This window comes from Oratosquilla oratoria, unplaced genomic scaffold (genome assembly GCF_046742065.1).
Source record: "Oratosquilla oratoria isolate Oo_2021 unplaced genomic scaffold, ASM4674206v1 SCAFFOLD298, whole genome shotgun sequence".
Classification (NCBI taxonomy): domain Eukaryota; kingdom Metazoa; phylum Arthropoda; class Malacostraca; order Stomatopoda; family Squillidae; genus Oratosquilla; species Oratosquilla oratoria.
This window is the reverse complement of record NW_027467649.1, coordinates 58610-77110: the sequence shown is the minus strand read 5'-3', so window position 1 is coordinate 77110 and position 18501 is coordinate 58610. Positions and strand designations below refer to the sequence as shown.

Here is an 18501-nt window from a genome sequence, read left to right as displayed (position 1 = left end):
AAAATGATATAAGAGAGCTGAAGAGTGATAATGAAGAGAATTAATGATACTACTAATAGCAAAAACTTAAAAAAAGAGGTAAACAACAAAAATACAAGAAATGACTGAAAAAATCGAAGAGAACTTAGGTGAGAAAAGTATCCAAAAGATTAAGAAATGGGAGAAAAACATTCAAAATAAAGAAATTGTTTTCAAAGAAATAGTCCAACAACAAATGCAGGAAAATACAAAAGACACAATTATCCAAGTAATTAATGAAAAAGCAAATTGGGTCAGAGACACAGTGGATAGGAAAAAATGTATTGTGGTATATGTACTAAAAGAAAAACATGGTCTGGCGAGGTACATGAGCGAAAAAGAAGAGAGACAGCAATAGTAATCCTAAAAGAAATTCAGGATGGAGACCAAGATGCACGGGAAGACATAGATGATGCATATAGAATTGGTCACTATTCTTAGGATAGAAATCGACCACTAAAGATAAAACAAAGATCACAAATGGTAGTATAAGACATATTTGAAAAAGTAGGTAACTTGGCAAGGAGTGAAAAGTACAATAAGATAAGTTAAAAAGAGAAATGAGTATTGAGGAATAAGAAAAAGAAAAGACACTAAGAGATGAAGCAAGGGAAAAAAACACGAAGAGAACAGACAGAAAGTGAGGAATTCTATTGGAGAGTAATTGACATGAGACTGAGGAAATGGTACATCAGAATGGGCAAACCAAAGACAAAAAAAAATGGAGAAAGAAGAAAATTGAAAGTGGCCTACACCAACATCAACGGATTAATTTCAGGACTGAATGAACTTAATGATTACCTGTTAAAAGAATAATCAGACATAATGGGAATTGTGGAGACTAAACTAAGGGGTGAAATACCATCCATTGATGTTGGACATGGACTATACAATTATTGGATTAAAAACAGAGACAAGAAACAGGGAGGAGGAATTTCTTGGCCTAGAAAAACTTAAATGTGACAAAAATTGTGATGACTTATGTGCCCCCCAAAAATGAACACTTGGAAAGAGAACGAGCATACAAAAATGCTAGAAGATACAAGGCAATCATTAAATGAGATACTAATGGGCAGGGGTAATCTGGTAATTATGGGGGACTTCAGTTGCAAAGAAATTTGTTGGGAGAACATGACAGTGAGAGGAGATTTGTGGGGTAATGTACTGCTGGATATGACCATGGAATATACAATGATTCAGTGGGTCAGTGAAAACAACAGATACAGAAAAAATGAGCCATCAAAACTAGATTTAATACTTACAACAAAACCTGAAATTGTGGATAAAATCCAATACAAGACACCAATTGAAAAGAGTGACCATATACTCACTGAGACTAAAATAAAGGAAGAAATATACATGGAGAGAAATGAAAAGCATAGGAAGGGAAGATTGATGTACAACAAAATGGACTTTGCAAAACTAAAGAAATTCTTCCAGAATGCAAACTGGGAAAAATTTTACATGGAAGAGACAAAAGTGGAAGAGAAATGGGATATATTGATGGATAATTACAATGAAGGGGTGAATAGGCATGTACCAAGACAGAAGCGAGAGAGAGTGTACATTAAATGCTGGTTCAACAACAGATGCAGTGCAGCAAAAGATTGAAGGGACAGAGCTTGGAAAAGATGGAGAAAAGATAAAAAAAACCTGGAAAATGGCAAGTTTAATCTATAGAAATGAGTATGTTAAAGTGAGAAAAGAGGAAAAAAGGAACCATGAAAAGGATATTATAGATAAATACAAAGAGCAACCCAAGCTATTCTATCGATACATGAATGGTAAACTTAAAAACAAACAGGAAATGGCAAAACTACGCCAAGGGAATATAGAATACAGAAGAATTAGAAATGGCCAAAGTCATGAATAATCACTTCAAATCTGTCTTCATGAGAAAGAAAGCACAATATTGGGACGAAGGTAATGAAAGGCGATCTTCCCCCATGAGTGAGATAACAATTACACAAAAAGAAATATTGGAACATCTATCAAACCTTGACGTCAGGAAATCACATGGCCTGGATGGAATTGCAAATTGGATTCTAAAAGAATGCAAAGAAGAACTAATGGACAAAATACATAACAAGTTCCTCACTCAAAGAAGGAAATTACCAAAAGACTGGAAAAATGCTAACATTGTACCAATATATAAAGGAGGAAACAAGGAAGAACCAACTAACTACAGGCCAGTCTCACTAACAAGCACTATAGCCAAAATTTGTGAGAAAATCATCAAGAATAGATAGGTAAAACACCTGGAAGATAATAATATAATAAACCCAAGACAACTTGGGTTCAGACAAGGAAGATCATGTACCACAAACTTGATATGTTTCTACTCAAGATTAATAGATATAGTGCAAGAAAGGAATAGATGGGCTGATTGTACCTTCCTGGACTTACAAAAAGCTTTTGACAAAGTACCACACAAAAAATTATTTAAAAAAAAATGGAACATATAGGAGGGATACAAGGGAAACTACTTAAATGGATGGAGGACTTCTTGATTGGTAGAAAGATGAGAGTAGTGCTCAGAGAAAAATATTCAGGTTGGAAAGAGGTGATCAGTGGAGTACTGCAAGGATCTGTATTGGCTCCAATAATGTTTGCTATTTATGTGAATGACATGGATGATGATGTGAAATGTTACATGAGCTTCTTTCCAGACGATGCCAAACTGTTAAGGAAAGTAAAAACTGAAAAGGATTGTGAATCACCGCAGGAAGACCTGAATAAGGTATGGAACTGGAGTCAGAAATGGGAAGTGGACTTCAATATTAACAAGTGTAGCACAATGGATTTTGGAAAAAGCAAAAATAGAATATCAGGACAATATAAAATTGGAACCAAGGAGGTAAAGAAGGAGAGATCCGAAAAAGATTTGGGTGTAATTATCTCAAACGACTAGTCCTATGATAAACAGATAAACAAAATTGTTGGAGAATCCTACAACTTGCTAAGATCAATAAAAGTGGCATTTACATATTTGGATGAAGAAATGATAAAAAAATATTGGTCACACTGATAAGACCTAGACTAGAATATGCGGTGACACTGTGGTCACCCAGTACCAAAAAGAATATAAAGAAAATAGAAAGAGTCCAGAGAGCAGCCACAAAAATGGCACCTGCACTTACAAACTTGTCATATGAGGAGAGATTAGCTAAACTAGAGTTACTGACTCTGGAGCAAAGAAGAGAGGTGATCTACTGACCATCTACAGAATCATGAAGGGCACAGAAATACTTGATAGGGAGGACTTGTTAAACTGGGACAAGAGAAGCACAAGAGGGCATGGAAAGAAAATAAAAAAAATATAGCTACAGAAGAGATTTGAAGAAAAACCGTTTTCCACATAGAGTGGTGGACACTTGGAACAAACTGGACAATTAAATAGTGTGTGCAAAAACCATTCATGAGTTTAACAGCAAACTAGACACTGCGAGATACAAAGGCGGGGCACCACAAGCGTAGCTCCCCTTCCCGCAAAATACAACTAGGTAAATAGGTAAATACCTCTTCCACTTCTGCCACTGCCATGAGCAAATGGCACTCTGTGGAGTCCCATTTGTTGAGCCCGCATTCAGAATGCGGGTGCCCCATAGAGCAACCACTGGCTCTAGCCAATTATTTTGCTCTGCTGGGGGATGAGGTGGCTGAAAATCAGGAACTCTTGGTGGTGGGGGACTCCATGGTGGGAGGCTATGATGACATCCTGCAGCAGAAGACTAAATGGCATTGCGAGCTTGTATGTTGACTGGGCTGTGGGATCACTGATTGTGCCCAGACCATCAGGGAACAAAGGCAGATAAACACGATTACGACTGTTTATACAGGAAGTAATGATGTGGATAGGGTGAGATCAGAGGAACTTGTTTCAAATTACAAGGTCCTTCTTCAGGAGATGAAGGAGTGTGGGAGCCATCGCGTAGTCTGTGGGATCCTTCTGAGGATCTATACTGGCTCATATTGGAACAGTAGAGCCATAGGGATCAATGAGAGGATATCACAATTGTGCACGCAACTAGGATAACACTTTCTTGATCCTTGGTATCTCTTTTCCAGGCACAATGACCTTTATGCTTCTGAGAAGATCCACCTTACTTGCAGAGGCAAAGATGTTCTTACAAACCTCATTGTGGGATTTTGTAATGAACTATTTCCTTTTTTTGGGTAGAAACTCAAAGGGAAGGGGAAATAAGAGTGTATTAGGGAAAACAGAGTGGGGTATAGCAATAACGTAGAGCAATATATCAGTGTAGGACAAAATATCATTTTAGGAGATAATGTCGGTAGAGCATGAAATATTACATTAGGATGTAATGTCAAAAAGACAAAATATGATGGGATGTAATGATAATGGAGGACAGATTATCATGATGGGATATAATGATAATGGAGGACAAAATATCATGTTATGTAATGATAGTGGCGGACAAAATATCACAGTAGGATATGTCAGTGGAGGATAGAATATAATTTTAAGAAGGGATGCCAGACAGAATGTCAATGAACGATGGATGGCCGGTGTGGAACTTGGTGACATAGGAGTGCAAGGTATACAAAAGAGATCGAATGACCGTGAGGGACCAGATGTCCATGAGGCACTGAATGTCAATGAAGAACCAAATGTCAATATAGAGCAAGGTGTTAATAAAGAACAAAATTATAATATAAGGCATGATGTTGAAATACAAAAGTGTCTAAAATAAATAATCATGAGTTTCTTAATACCATGTACTTTAATGCTTGTAGTATTAGGAATAAATTCCAAGAAATACAGGCGTATGTCTCAATATGATAGGAATAACCAAGACATGGTTTAATGGTAAAGAGCTTGAAGCTGAATTAAATATTGTGGGATTTAAACACTTTCATCAGGATAGAAACCATAAGAAAGGTGGGGGTATTCTGTTGTATGTTAAAAGCAATGTCGCCTGTGTTTTAGAGAAAGTGAAACAGGATGCGTATTATAGTTTGTGGGTAGAATTAACACAAACAGACAAAAAATGAATGAAGGTGTAATATATAGGCCAAAAACATTATCATTAGCAGGTGACAAACTGTTGTTTCAAGAACTGTATAGTTTCTGCAACCGGGACTTATTGATAATGGGTGATTTCAATTTTACTGACATTGATTGGATGACCCTTGAAAATGGCCATATAGGTAGTCGCTTGATAGATTTCCTTGGTGACAATTATTTAGTTCAGCATGTAAAAGAGCCCAGAAGACATGGAAACTTAATTGATCTATTGATCACTATCTGTAAAAGCATGATAACCAATGTAGAAGTTAGTGAAACTATTGCAAATAGTGATCACAACTTAGATTCATACATACATACATACATATACCAAGGGCTTTTTCCCCCTTACAAGGGAGGTAGCCAAAAAACAAAGGCATAAAAATCATTCCCACCCATTCCATCCCCAATACACTCCACTCCCCTCCACCCTCTTCCCTCCCTCTTATCTTGGCACCTCCTGGATGACGGGTCATCTCTGTAGCTTCTCCACTGCCCTGGGTCAGAAGCAGTGTCACAAGACACAGCACATTCACAGCAAGGCTGCTTCATTAAATCAGCGACCCCCCCCTCTCCGTCCCCTCATGCAGAAAAGGAGAAGACGGGGAGAAATCCCTTCGGGCTGCATCAAATTCTTCTCACACATACTACCTCACCCCCCAACCCCCTACCCATTCCACCTCATGCATCACAACATCATCCATATACAACCATGTTCCATTCACCCCTGTCTTCTGTCCTCTCCCATCCTTATTCAATAGAAGCCCCTTTCACCACATCCATCCATCTCATCCTAGGTCGCCCCCTCATGTTCACTCCCTCCATATCTCCCTTTCATACCTCTTTTACTAGTCTTTCTTCACTCATTCTTTCCATGTGTCCAAACCCTCCCAATACTCTTTCATCCACCATATCTCCCAACTCCCTTACCACCCCTGTTCTCCTCCTCACCTCCTCATTTCTCATTCTATCCAGCCTAGTAAACCCCATCATACTTCTCAGACACCTTATCTCAAACACATTCAAACTCCTTCTCTCTTCCTCTCTTATATTCCATGTGTCCAAACCATCCTAATACTCTTTCATCCACCCTATCTCCCAACTCCCTTTCCACCCCCGTTCTCCTCCTCACCTCCTCATTTCTCACTCTAGCCTAGTAACCCCCATCATACTTCTCAGACACCTTATCTCAAACACATTCAAACTCCTTCTCTCTTATATTCCATGTTTCTGCCCCATACAGTGCTGTTGGCACAATCACTCCTTCATACAATCTCCTTTTAGCATCCATTAATGTCTATTTCTCATTACACTTTTTATTCCACCAAGTCATTTACTTGCTTCTTTCAATCTACATTCTACCTCCACCTCCTCTCTTCCCTTTCCTACCACATTTGCACCCAAGTATCTAAAACTATCCAATTCCTCCAGTTTATCCCCCTTAACCTCTTCAGTACGGGCCTTAAATCTCGCGGGCAGCAGCCAATGCCAGCCGTACGACGTGTCGTAATAATACTCGCATCATAAAATATAGTCACCGCTTATATCGATCGTTCTCTCTTTCACCCGTGAATTTTGATAACCATAGAAAATGTGATTACATTCAGTTTAGAGAGTATGTCAGTACGGAGGGGCAACTACAATAAATATAAAAAGACGCCGATATGGCAGCCTCGCGTATCCACTTGCTCCTCATGACGCCTACGTATGCGGCACTGTATGGAAGGGGTTAATGCTCACTTCCAGTCTGCTGCCACTTTCACCCCTTGTACATCTCATCACCTTACTTTTACCCACATTTATCTTCAACATTCTTCTTTCACACACTCCCAAACCCTGTCACCAACTTCCTTAATCCCTCCTCTGATCCTGCTACAAGCACAGTGTCATCCGCAAACAACAGCTGGCTCACCTCCCCTTTCTCCATTTTCTTTAAAAATCTCTGATCCCTGACCCACCACCCTTGCATTTACCTCTCACACCACCCCATCCATGTATAAGTTGAACAGCCAGAGTGACATAACACATCCCTGACGAAGTCCCACCTTTACCTCAAACCACTCACTCTTTCCATTTCTAATCCTGACACATGCTTTACTACTCTCGTAAAAACTCCTGACAGCTCCTAAAAGCTTTCCTCCTATCCCGTATATCTGCAAAAACCTCCCACAGTGCCTTTCTGTCTACCCTGTCATAAGCCTTTTCCAAATCCATAAATGCCCAAAAAACATCCTTGCCTTTTCCTATAGCTTTCTCACATATCTGTCTTACCACAAAAATCTGATCTACACAAACTCTACCTGTCCTAAATCCACACTGTTCCTCACCAATTACTCCCTCTGTTCCTCTCCTAATTCTCTCAATCAAGATCCTCCCATAAGCCTTCCCAACTATACTTAACAAGCTTCCATCTGAAACTACTACACTCACACTTGTCCCCTTTTCCCTTGTAAAGTGGAACTATAAAGGCATTCCTCCAGTCCTCTGGCACTCTACCCTCTCTTCAACAAACATTAAATAACCTCACCAGCCAGTCCACTATCACTGTACCTCCTTTTTTTTTATAGACATTCTGCATGGCATCCATCCAACCCAGGTGCCTTACCTGCTCTCATCATCTTAACGACTGCCTTCACTTCATCCTTCCTTATTTCTCCTCCATTTTCCTTATTCATCACTGTCATTTTCTTAGCACTTCCCACTGCAAATATCTTTCCCTCCCTATCCTCCTTCACATTTAACAACTCCCTAAAATCTCTGCCTATCTTCCTCTTACTGCCTTCTCTCCCATTACCATCTCACCATCTGCACCTTTTACCTTTTCTTCTCTACTTGATTCGCCTCCTCTTCCTCTCTTAATTTCTTTCCAAACTTAGATTCAAACTGCTAAACTTTTAGAATAGATACTTGTGTATCTAAAATACCCAATTTTAGTAAAGCTCAGTTCATATGAATACTTCAGGAACTTCAGCTTACAGACTGGGAGGCAAAATTAAGTGAAAGATCTGTAGATCAGATATGGAAAATATTTTAAAATACACTTCCTAAGATGGTTCATACTTACATCCCATTTAAGAACTGATGCCTCCCCCAAATCAGGCTTACCTAAAATGGTTTGACAAAGAAACTGAAAAAAGTATTGCTAAAAAGAGATAGGCTTATGAGAAATACAAGTGCTTGGGACCTAATGACTATCAAAGTTATGTTATAATACAGATTTAAAAAAATACAAAATGAATGTTGCTGATAAATCCAAAAAGAATTCCAAAGAATTCTATAGTTACATTAGAGATATAAAGGTTATTAGGAATCACACTGACCCTCTATCATCTGCTGACGGTCAACTTGAATATTCAAATGAAGGAATGTGTGATATTTTAAACTATTTTAGCTCAGTATTCACAAATGAAACACCTCAAAGTGAACTCCAAACCTGTGAAAAATCTAGGGTGAACTTACTACAGTAAATATAACAAAAGAAAAAATTAAAAGGTGTATAGAGAAACTCAGAATTAATTAAACACCAGGGCCTGATGGCTGGCATCCAAGAATCTTAAAGGAAATGAAAACTGAGATTGCTGAATCATTAGAAATTATATTCAAGAAACCTATCATATCCGGAGATGCCCCAAGAGAATGGAAACTAGCTAACATTACTCCCATATTCAAAAGAGGTGACAAAAAGAAACAAAATAACTACAGGCCTATAAGCTTGACTTCAGTTGTAGGAAAAATTATCAAAACTATCATCACAGATGCTATCAAACATCATTTAGAAAGTAACTGTTTGATAAATGATAGCCAACATGGATTCAGGCAGAAACATTGTGTGACTAACTTACTCAAATTCTACAACACAGTCATCTTGAATTATGACAAAAGAAACAATATAGATTTAATATATCTAGACTTTGCAAAAGCTTTTGATATTGTCCCCCACAAAAGGCTACTTACTAAATTAGCTTCACACAGAGTAAATGGTAGCCTATTAAGTTGGACTAGAAATTGGTTGAATGATTGAAAACAGGGAGTTGTTTTAAATGGCAAAACTTATAGATGGAAAAATGTTATAAGTGGTGTTCCTCAGGGTTCTGTTCTTGGGCCACTTCTATTTCATTGTGTATATAAATGATATAGACCACAGACTGAAATCAATTGTCTCCAAATTTGCTGATGATACAAAATTGTGTGGAATGGCAAATGATCACTTAAATCAATTAGATATTCAATAATATTTAGATAAATTACATCGTCTGAAAAGTAGCTAATGAATTTAACACAAGTAAATGCAAGGTTATGCACATTGGTAAAAATAACAGTAAGTACAATTACAAGTCATTTGGAAAATTTTTAACATAAGTGGATAGTGAAAAGGATCTCGGCATAATTATCAGTAACGATCCCAAATCATCTAAGCAATGTATTTCAGCCTCTGAGAAAGCAAATAAGATTCTAGGACTGATTGCATGATCTTTTGACTTCAAAAGTCCATCTCTTATATACAAGCAATCGTCAGTTCATCCACATTTGGAATATGCTCTTTCTGTATGGTCACCATGGAAAAAGTACAATGGCGAGCCATAACACTGATTCCAAATATCAAAATAAATCATACAATAATCAACTAAAACATATGAATCTATTTTCCTAAAAAAAAAAAAAAAAAAAAAACATAGACTCAGAGGCGACTTTATACAGGTCTTTAACCTCTTCACTACGGGGCACATCGCACATCTGGCAGCATTAGCTGCCCGACATGCGATGTTGCGTCATAATAATCGCATTATAAAAAATAAAGTCAGTGCTCAATCATTCGTTCTCTTTCACCCGTGTATTTTGATAACCATAGAAAACTGATGAAGCCAGTTTAGAGAATGAAAATTACGTAGGTACGACTACAATAAATATAATCAAGATGGCAACGTCGGCAACAACGAGTACCCACTTGCTCCTCATGCCGCCTATGTAGGCCTCACCGTATGGAAATGGTTAAAGATTCTAAAGGGAATTGCCATCATATGTGACAAAATTTTTACACTGAATGAGAATCTGACAAGAAATAATTGTCTCAAACTGTCAGGAAATAGATTTAATTTGGAAATGGGTAGAAACAACTTTGCCAACCATGTAGTTAATGAATGGAATAAACTTCCTGCAGAGGCAATGCAATGTAGTTTAGTTCAAAGCTTTAAGATTCGTTTAAACACCTAAGCAAGATGCTGTAATGACTGCCATTGGCTGTTCAATCTATACATGGATGGGGTGGTGCAAGAGGTAGATGCAAGGGTGGTGGGTTAGGGATTGGAGGTGGTTAAAGAAAATGGAGAAAAGTGGGAGGTGAGGCTGCTGTTGTTTGCAGACAACACTGCACACAATTGTAGCAGGATCAGAGGAGGGATTAAGGAAGTTAGTGAGAGTTTGGAAGAGTGTGTAAAAGAAGTTGAAGATAAATGTGGGTAAAAGTAAGGTGATGAGATGTACAAGGGGTGAAAGTGGCAGCAGACTGGAAGTGAGTATTAAGGGAGATAAACTGGAGGAATTGGATAGTTTTAGATACTTGGATACGAATGTGGCAGGAAAGGGAAGAGTGGAGGTGGAGGTAGAATGTAGATTGAGAGAAGCGAGTAAATGCCTTGGTGGGTGGATTAAAAAGTGTTATGAGAAATAGACATTTGGGAATGGATGCTAAGAGGAGATTGTATGAAGGAGTGATTGTGCCGACAGCACTGTATGGGGCAGAAACATGGAACATAACAGAGGAAGAGAGGAGTTTGAATGTGTTTGAGATAAGGTGTCTGAGAAGTATGATAGGGGTTACTAGGCTGGAAAGAGTGAGAAATGAGGTGAGGAGGCAGGGAAAAAAATACTTTTTATTTTTCCAGAGCCATTTTTCATTTTTTTTTTTTAATTTCACCAGAGCCATTTTTTTAATTACCAGAGCCAGTTTTGATACTTCCAGAGCCATGTATATATATAATTATCAAATGTTCATATTTGTACTTAAATTTAATTACTTTTAATTACTAACCAAACATTTGATTCTATTTTGTTTTCCCATAAATACGCGAGGAAGTTATAAATGGGATTTCACAGTTTCCCTCCTAGGCCTGGGGTGAGTTTGTATATGTACAGTGTACGTATGCATGCGGTGATGTGGTATTGGGTATGGTGCATTGTACATGTAGTCAGCGCGTTGATTGGGCAGCTAGCTGCATGCAACCAATGAACTTCCTTGCATACAGGTACCATGCAATTCGCAACTAGCGACATTATGTAGCACGATAGTTGTGTAGAGTCTAGTCAACATGTACTAGTATACGCGTGCATGCAGCTGGTACGAAGCTAGGCTTGGTAACCCATTGAACTCTAGCAGCTATACCGTGTACACATACGTACGTACAGACGCTCCTCTACTTACATTCATTCGTTTTACGTTTTTTTTATTTTACGTTTGAACTGACTGTAAAAAAAAAAGAAAAATAGTGAATTTTTTATTTTAGCACGCTCTCCGTAGTACGAGATGTTCAAACGATACTTACGCATGACGCTGCATCCATTGTTTACATGGCACAAACGACAGACTGAACGTGCCTTGCCTCCTCCTCCTCTCCCTCCCCTTCCTCCTTCTCCTCCACCATCTCACTTTATGTTGCTTGAATTTAATTTGTTTGAAATTAATGTTATTATTCTACAATGTTATATTTATAATTAATGATTTAGGGGTGTTTTATAAGGTACGGTAATAGAATTTATGGATGTATAGTACAGTATGAACGGTCATACATTACTGGAACGTACAGTAACAACTTACGTTCATTTTCACATTACGTTCGGCCGTTCTGAACGTAACTAAAACGTAAGTTGAGGAGCGTCTGTACATCAAAAAAATAAATGCGTTGCATTTACGATATCGATTGATAATGCAATGATTGATCACGGATAAGTTGTGTTTGCTCTGATCTTTTCATCAATGGTGATGGGATTCAGGGATTGCCAAATGATGGATAATGCATGAAAAACGTTGAATCTTGCCGCGGGAGCAATATTTTTGTGGGGGATCGCTCCTGTTATTGGATTTGCGAGAGCGACATTGGAACTTTCCCAAGCGAAATCGCTCGTCGCTCCCGTGTATTTTTTTCGCTGTGAGGAGGAGAACGGGGGTGGAAAGGGAGTTGGGAGATAGGGTGGAAAGAGTATTGGAATGGTCTGGACACATGGAAAGAATGAATGAAGAAAGACTTGTGACACTGCTTCTGACCCAGGGCAGTGGGCAAGATGCTGGGATGACTTATCATCCAGGAGGTGCCAAGATAAGAGGGAGAGAAGAGGGTGGAGGGGAGTGGAGTGTATTAGGGATGGAATGGGTGGGAGTGGTTTTTATGCCTTTGATTTTTGGCTACCTCCCTTATAAGGAAAAAAAAAGCCTTTGGTATATGTATTATTTACTTGATTTTCATTTATTACTACTTATCTGTCAATTTATTATTTACTATTTACCTGTTTGTTTAGTATTTAATTATACCTATGCATTTATTTTATTCATTATTATTCATATTACTATAATTTTTATTTATATTATCATTATAAAAAAAATATGCATCCAAACTAGTTATGGACCAAAAGGTCTCCTGTCAGCATGCTACGCCTTTGTAATACTTTGTAAATCCAAAACAATTCTGTTTTAGACAGGGAAGATCATGTGCTACAAACTTTGTTTTTATTCAAGGTTAATTGATATAATGCAAGGGACAGATGGGTAGACTGTGTCTTCCTGGAATTACAAAAGGAGTTTAATAAAGTTTCACACAAAAAATTATTGAGAAAACTCAAAACAACAGGTGTACAAGGAAAATTATTGAAATGGATGGAATATTTTTTGCATGGGAGAAAAAATGAGTGGTGCTTAGAGATAAAAACTTGATCTGGGAAGAAATGATAAGTTGAGTCCCACAGGGTTCAGTATTGGCTCCAATAATGTTTGCTATATATATAAATGACATGTATAAAGGTGTAGAATGTTATATAAACTTCTTTGCAAATGATGCAAAACTACTAAAGATAGTACAGAAAAAAACTGTAAATCACTACAGTGAAACCTGGAAAAGGTCTAGGAATGGAGCCAAAAGTGGGAAGTGAACTTCAACATTAAGAAGTATAGTATAATGGAGTTTGGAAAAAGGTAAAAAAAAAAAAGAATATCAGGATAATATAAGATCAGTAAAAAGGAATTAAAGAAAGTTCTGAAAAGGACCAAGGAGTAATCATCACCTAAGACATCTCCACAAAAAAGCATATAAACAAAATAGTCTGAGAAACCTACAATTTACTAAGATCAATAAAGGTGGCTTTTAATTATTTGGCTGAAGTAATGGTAAAAAAAAATCCTAGTCACACTGGTAATACCAAGACTGTGGTATGCTGTGACAATATGGATGCCCAGTACAAAAAAGAATACAAGGAAATTAGAAAGAATCCAAAGAGCAATGACAAGGATGCCACCAACTCTTTCAAAATTGACATATGAACAAAGACTGTCTAAACTGGAACTACCAACCCTGGAACAAAGAAGAGAAAGTGGAGATCAATTGGCCATTTACAGAATCATGAAAGGCATGGAAGTCTTTGACAGAGAAGACTTATTAAAGTGGGGTAAGAGAAAAACAAGGGGACATGAAAAGAAACTCAAAAAGGATAGTTATAGAAGAGATCTGGGAAAAAAAAAATCCACAGAGTGGTGGATGTCTGGAACAAATTGGATGAAACAACAGTGTGTGCTAACACCATACAAGAATTTAGGTACAAACTAGATGTTGTAAGATACAAAGACAGGTCACTACGAGCATAGCTTCCCTTCCCGTATAATACAACTAGGTAAATACTAGCTAAATACACACATATAAAAGAAGTTAAATAATATTCATTATCAAAACATTATTAATATAACAAATAAGTAACAAAATTAATATTTTCTTGGTGTTAGTGATATCTGCACTTACATTGACAGATTTGCTCTGCGTACAATATCTGTGTCGACCATGGCACAGGTTTGACATATAAATTCAAAGAAATTATCTCCTTCTATCTGCCCAGGTGGTAGACCAGATCGTAGACATTTGCTATGTGCCAGTCTTCGGCACTTCCCACAGCATAATAGTTCATCAGGAGATCTGCTGTTGTTGGATGTACAATATATGCAAGGACCCAGACTATAATTAAGTATAAATATCTGCAAGTAAATAAATAAATACTTAAAGGACAGCAAAATTAATGGAATTCACTTCCAAGTTATCAACATGAAACTTGTTCAAACAATATCTTCACATGCAAGATTATGTACTTACATCAGACATTTTATTTCACTTTACAACCACTTGTTTCTTATGGGGTTCTTTTCAAAAACAATTCTGAAAATTAAAAGAATTATATCAATGGAAATTTCTCAGTAAGTAATGGTAATGATACAGTCACGTCCTCTATTATTTATAGCATTCATTTATCATCTAGATGCCTAGCTTGTATGAAAACAAAATGTGTACAAACAATCTTAATTCAGATCTTCATCACCACAAAGCCTCTTCTCATAACTTACACATTATCAACCATTTTGTAGTTACAGCTTCACCATGGAGTCTAAATTTTGCCATTCACAAATGTGTTCATATAAAATTTACCGTATTGTTTCCCAGTGTCACACATGCAATTCTTATCTATATCATTGGATAGCTCTTATAATTCTGAGCATTTTCAACCCCTTGAAAAAGTATTGTAAATCAACAAGCACATCAGTAGTGATTTTTTTTAATTTAGTATTTTTTTCTTCGGGGGGGGGGGGGGCTGGGGAGAGTAGCACACCCTGATGTCAAAGAAATGTTAAGGAGTGGGTGAAGTGGCATGAGACATGAGGCAAATTCCTTATTCAGTATTTGGCCAGAGGAAGCATTCATCCAGGCTTTCTTTACCCAGGGTCTATCCTCCACTGGGTGAATGTATAACATTTAGCCTTCTGACAATTAGTCTTCTGGACAAATAGTCATCCACTAATTAGCCTTCTGACAATTAGTCTTCTGGAAAATTAGTCATCCACTAATTAGCCTTCTAAAATTGGACATTTAGTCTTCTGATGTTCATCAAAATCAAACAAGTTGAAATTTATTACATGTGATACATATATATTTAATGGCATATCGATCTATGATACATGTTTTGGGCATATTTCTTACTTTGATAATCATGACAGACTGGGTACATTAGTTTTAGATTAGTTCCACCGTACCAGTTGGCAGTGCACAAAAGCCCATGTGCACGATGGATTATTTCATTTCTAAGAACTTGGTATTATAGGATGTTTGGCACTAACCAGAGCAGATGTTGAACGGTTTCTGTTTCGTGAAAACAAGTCACCAACAGACATAATCACAGGTCAACAGAATTTGGCTGAATCCAAGATATGGTTCATTGATGTCAATTTCCAGATGGTACCAGTGTTGTTTGAGTAACACATGTGCCTCTTGGAGATTCATCAATTGCAGACATCAATGTTTCTACAAAGAAAGACTGAGGCTAACTATTCGTCGTTTTTGGGCATTTTGTGTGAAGAGGCAGAGGCAAAAGGATATTTCCCATTTATACAGTAGTTTGCAGTTCATAATGCCGTTAAATCGGCATTTGAAGATGTAGATATTAATGGGTTGTATTACCGTCTCGCGCAGTGCGTGTGGCGTAAAATTCAAAATCTTGGACTATCGATGCTATAGAGAGATGATGACTTCCGTTTGTTCCGTGGAAAATTGAACGCCTTAGCATTCCTTCCTATAGATGAAGTAGAGGAAGGATTTAATCATGTACGTGAGATTGCTCCTGCAGATGCATCCGATTTCGTTGACTATTTTGAATCAAGGTTATAAAAAGATTCGCGCTGCAGGTGGACTTTTTCGCTTTAAGCGTTGTGCTCCTCAGTATCCGCTTGAAACAAAGAATGTTAACTTGACAACATTGAATGATGGAGTTAGAACAAACAATCTTTCATAAGCCTGGAACAATAAATTCCATGTCCTAGTTGGTGCTAAACATCCATTGATTTGATAAGCAAATGAGTGTCTTCAACAGGAGAATTGTACAAGTGAAAATCTAATGTCAGAAACAGCAGCTGGAAATCCACCTAAGAAACAAGTTAAACATAAATATGTGCAACTTCAGAATAGACTTAAATACTTTGTGAGCAGCATCATGATCACTTATCAAATGTCAATGATTTCCTCTGTTGTGTTGGGAGAAATTTGCGATCATGAACCGAAAATTTCAATAAACTGTTCCTCATGATGACATCTGTGCTAGAATATTAATAAATACCAGTAATTCTATGCAAATTTATGAAAGTGAAGAATTTTACGATGAATGATTATAGTACACTGTATTAAAATAATGTATATAATATAAATGTGTATACATGTATTTTGTATTGAAAGGATTATACCACTTGTCATGATTAAAAATTAGCTATATATAAATTTCAATCCTTCCTTTTTCTTTGCGGATATTTCTTCGGAATGTTGGCACTGGGATTTTGATTGTCAGTGAGGCTCTTATGGAATGGCTAATAGAAACGAGACCATTCGTCATGGAGTACCATGGGATAAAAAAAATGGGGTAACTTAAAGGATCAGGGGGATACACAATTTAAAGCAAAGAATTCAAAATCAACAAATTAGATGAATTAAGTACAGATATGGTAAGTAAAAGGAAGTATGTTGATGGACCACCACCATCCTGGGTGGACTATGTGTCACTTTCTATGGAACACGAGTGATGAGAGCATGTGAACCGAGTTCACAATTCAAGTAATTCCCAACTGTTCATTCCTCTTGTACAAAAATTATCAATTGTTATCAGTGATCAAAGCAAAAACTAATTACTCTTAATTAGTTGATTAATTAGATAATTTGCCCTATGATGATTACCACCATAATTTAAGTATTTATATGTGAACTGAATTCAAGTTCAATGCACTCAACTAATCCTCAACTAAGCCCTTTAATCAAATACAAGATGCTAATTGCCTAGTGTTGTGGCATACTTTCCACATTATGATATGTGAAAAATCAACAAAATCTTTAAATGATAAGTCACTAAAAGTTTTTCACCCATTCTTCTATTGATTCACCATCACAAATACACCTCATTATAGCAGCTCATCAATCAACTTGGTATGTCATACCAGGTGTGAAATATAAGGTACCCTAGAGCCTCTAATCCTATTCTTATATTATTTATCATTTATACATGGTTATGCTAAATCACCAATTGACAGTAAAATAATAAGTACTGATCTTTTAAACTGATTATCAATCTATTTTAAGTTGAGGACAATTTACTGGGAAGACTAAATGTAGACAATTATCTTTTGAAGGGAGATTGTCAGAAGACTCATTAAAGGAGGACTAATTGTCAGAGGACTCATTAGAGGAGGACTAATTGTTCAGAAGACTAAATGTCTGAAGACTAAATTGGTGGACAGCCCACTGGGGTACCCAGCATCATCAGCCACATGCAGTGCCTCCACATTACGCTTTAAGGAACAATGAAGCTGGTAACAATGAGGAAACAGTGGGACTGCTTTTTCTTGGAAAACATTTTTATAATTACCAGGTTAGGTTTAGTTAGGTGTGATTGTGCTAATCTACACTGCATCCCCTGAAAAAAAATTTCCAAAAATCACTGCTGACATTACTATTAATTTGCAGTACTTATTCATGGGGCTCAAAATACTCAGGATGATAAGAGATATCCAATGATATAGATAACTGCATCAGTGACACTGACAAATAACAGTTTACCAAATTTACTTAGGATAGTACTTCTTGCCACTCAGCTCCTTATGCCATTAATATTGAGTGTATCCATCTTGTTACTTTCCAATGCAATCATAAATCATGGAGGTTAAGGTCAATTTCCATTTAAAATCCCACTTTACAGATTCTATGGCCAGGAGTCTAGGGCTATGCTCCAACTTAGGGTGGGGGTAAACTTCCAACAAAAGAATCGCTCAGATCGGCAAGAAAATAACTTTTCTCCAATCTAACCTAATTAGACTAAATCTGACCTAACTTAGGGTAAATTTTACCTCCAATTTTGTTTACCGCAGATTCTTGAATGTAATGTAAATGAAGATGCAGAGCTGAGCGCGTTCCGCTTTAGTTTGCGCTCCCAAACTATTAAAGCTTAAGAGACAGGCTCATACCGAAATAAAAGTCCGGTAGGCCACAGACTACATCAAGGAAAAAATTCGTAGGCCACATACGATATCGGCGCCTATATTGCTTCAATAATATGGGAGCGCTAACCAAACTAAGGCGGAACGCACTGAGGAAAACGTCCAGTTCAATGAAGATAGCTTTAATGTTTGAAAATTATAATCGGTCAATTATTGACGCAGCTGAGATGGATATAATCTTTTT

At 37.2% G+C, this 18501-nt stretch overlaps 1 protein-coding gene across 1 annotated transcript in view; it reads right to left on the bottom strand.

The window, feature by feature from the left end:
* LOC143023060 (cysteine-rich protein 2-binding protein-like) overlaps positions 1-14267 on the bottom strand; it is a 53116-nt gene extending 38849 nt beyond the window's left edge. Inside the window, exon 1 of the mRNA XM_076181536.1 lies at positions 14044-14267. Coding sequence (XP_076037651.1) covers positions 14044-14084 — 41 coding nt within the window. The 5' untranslated portion in view covers positions 14085-14267. The remainder of the gene's footprint in view (positions 1-14043) is intronic.
* Between the last annotated feature and the right edge of the window lie 4234 nt (positions 14268-18501).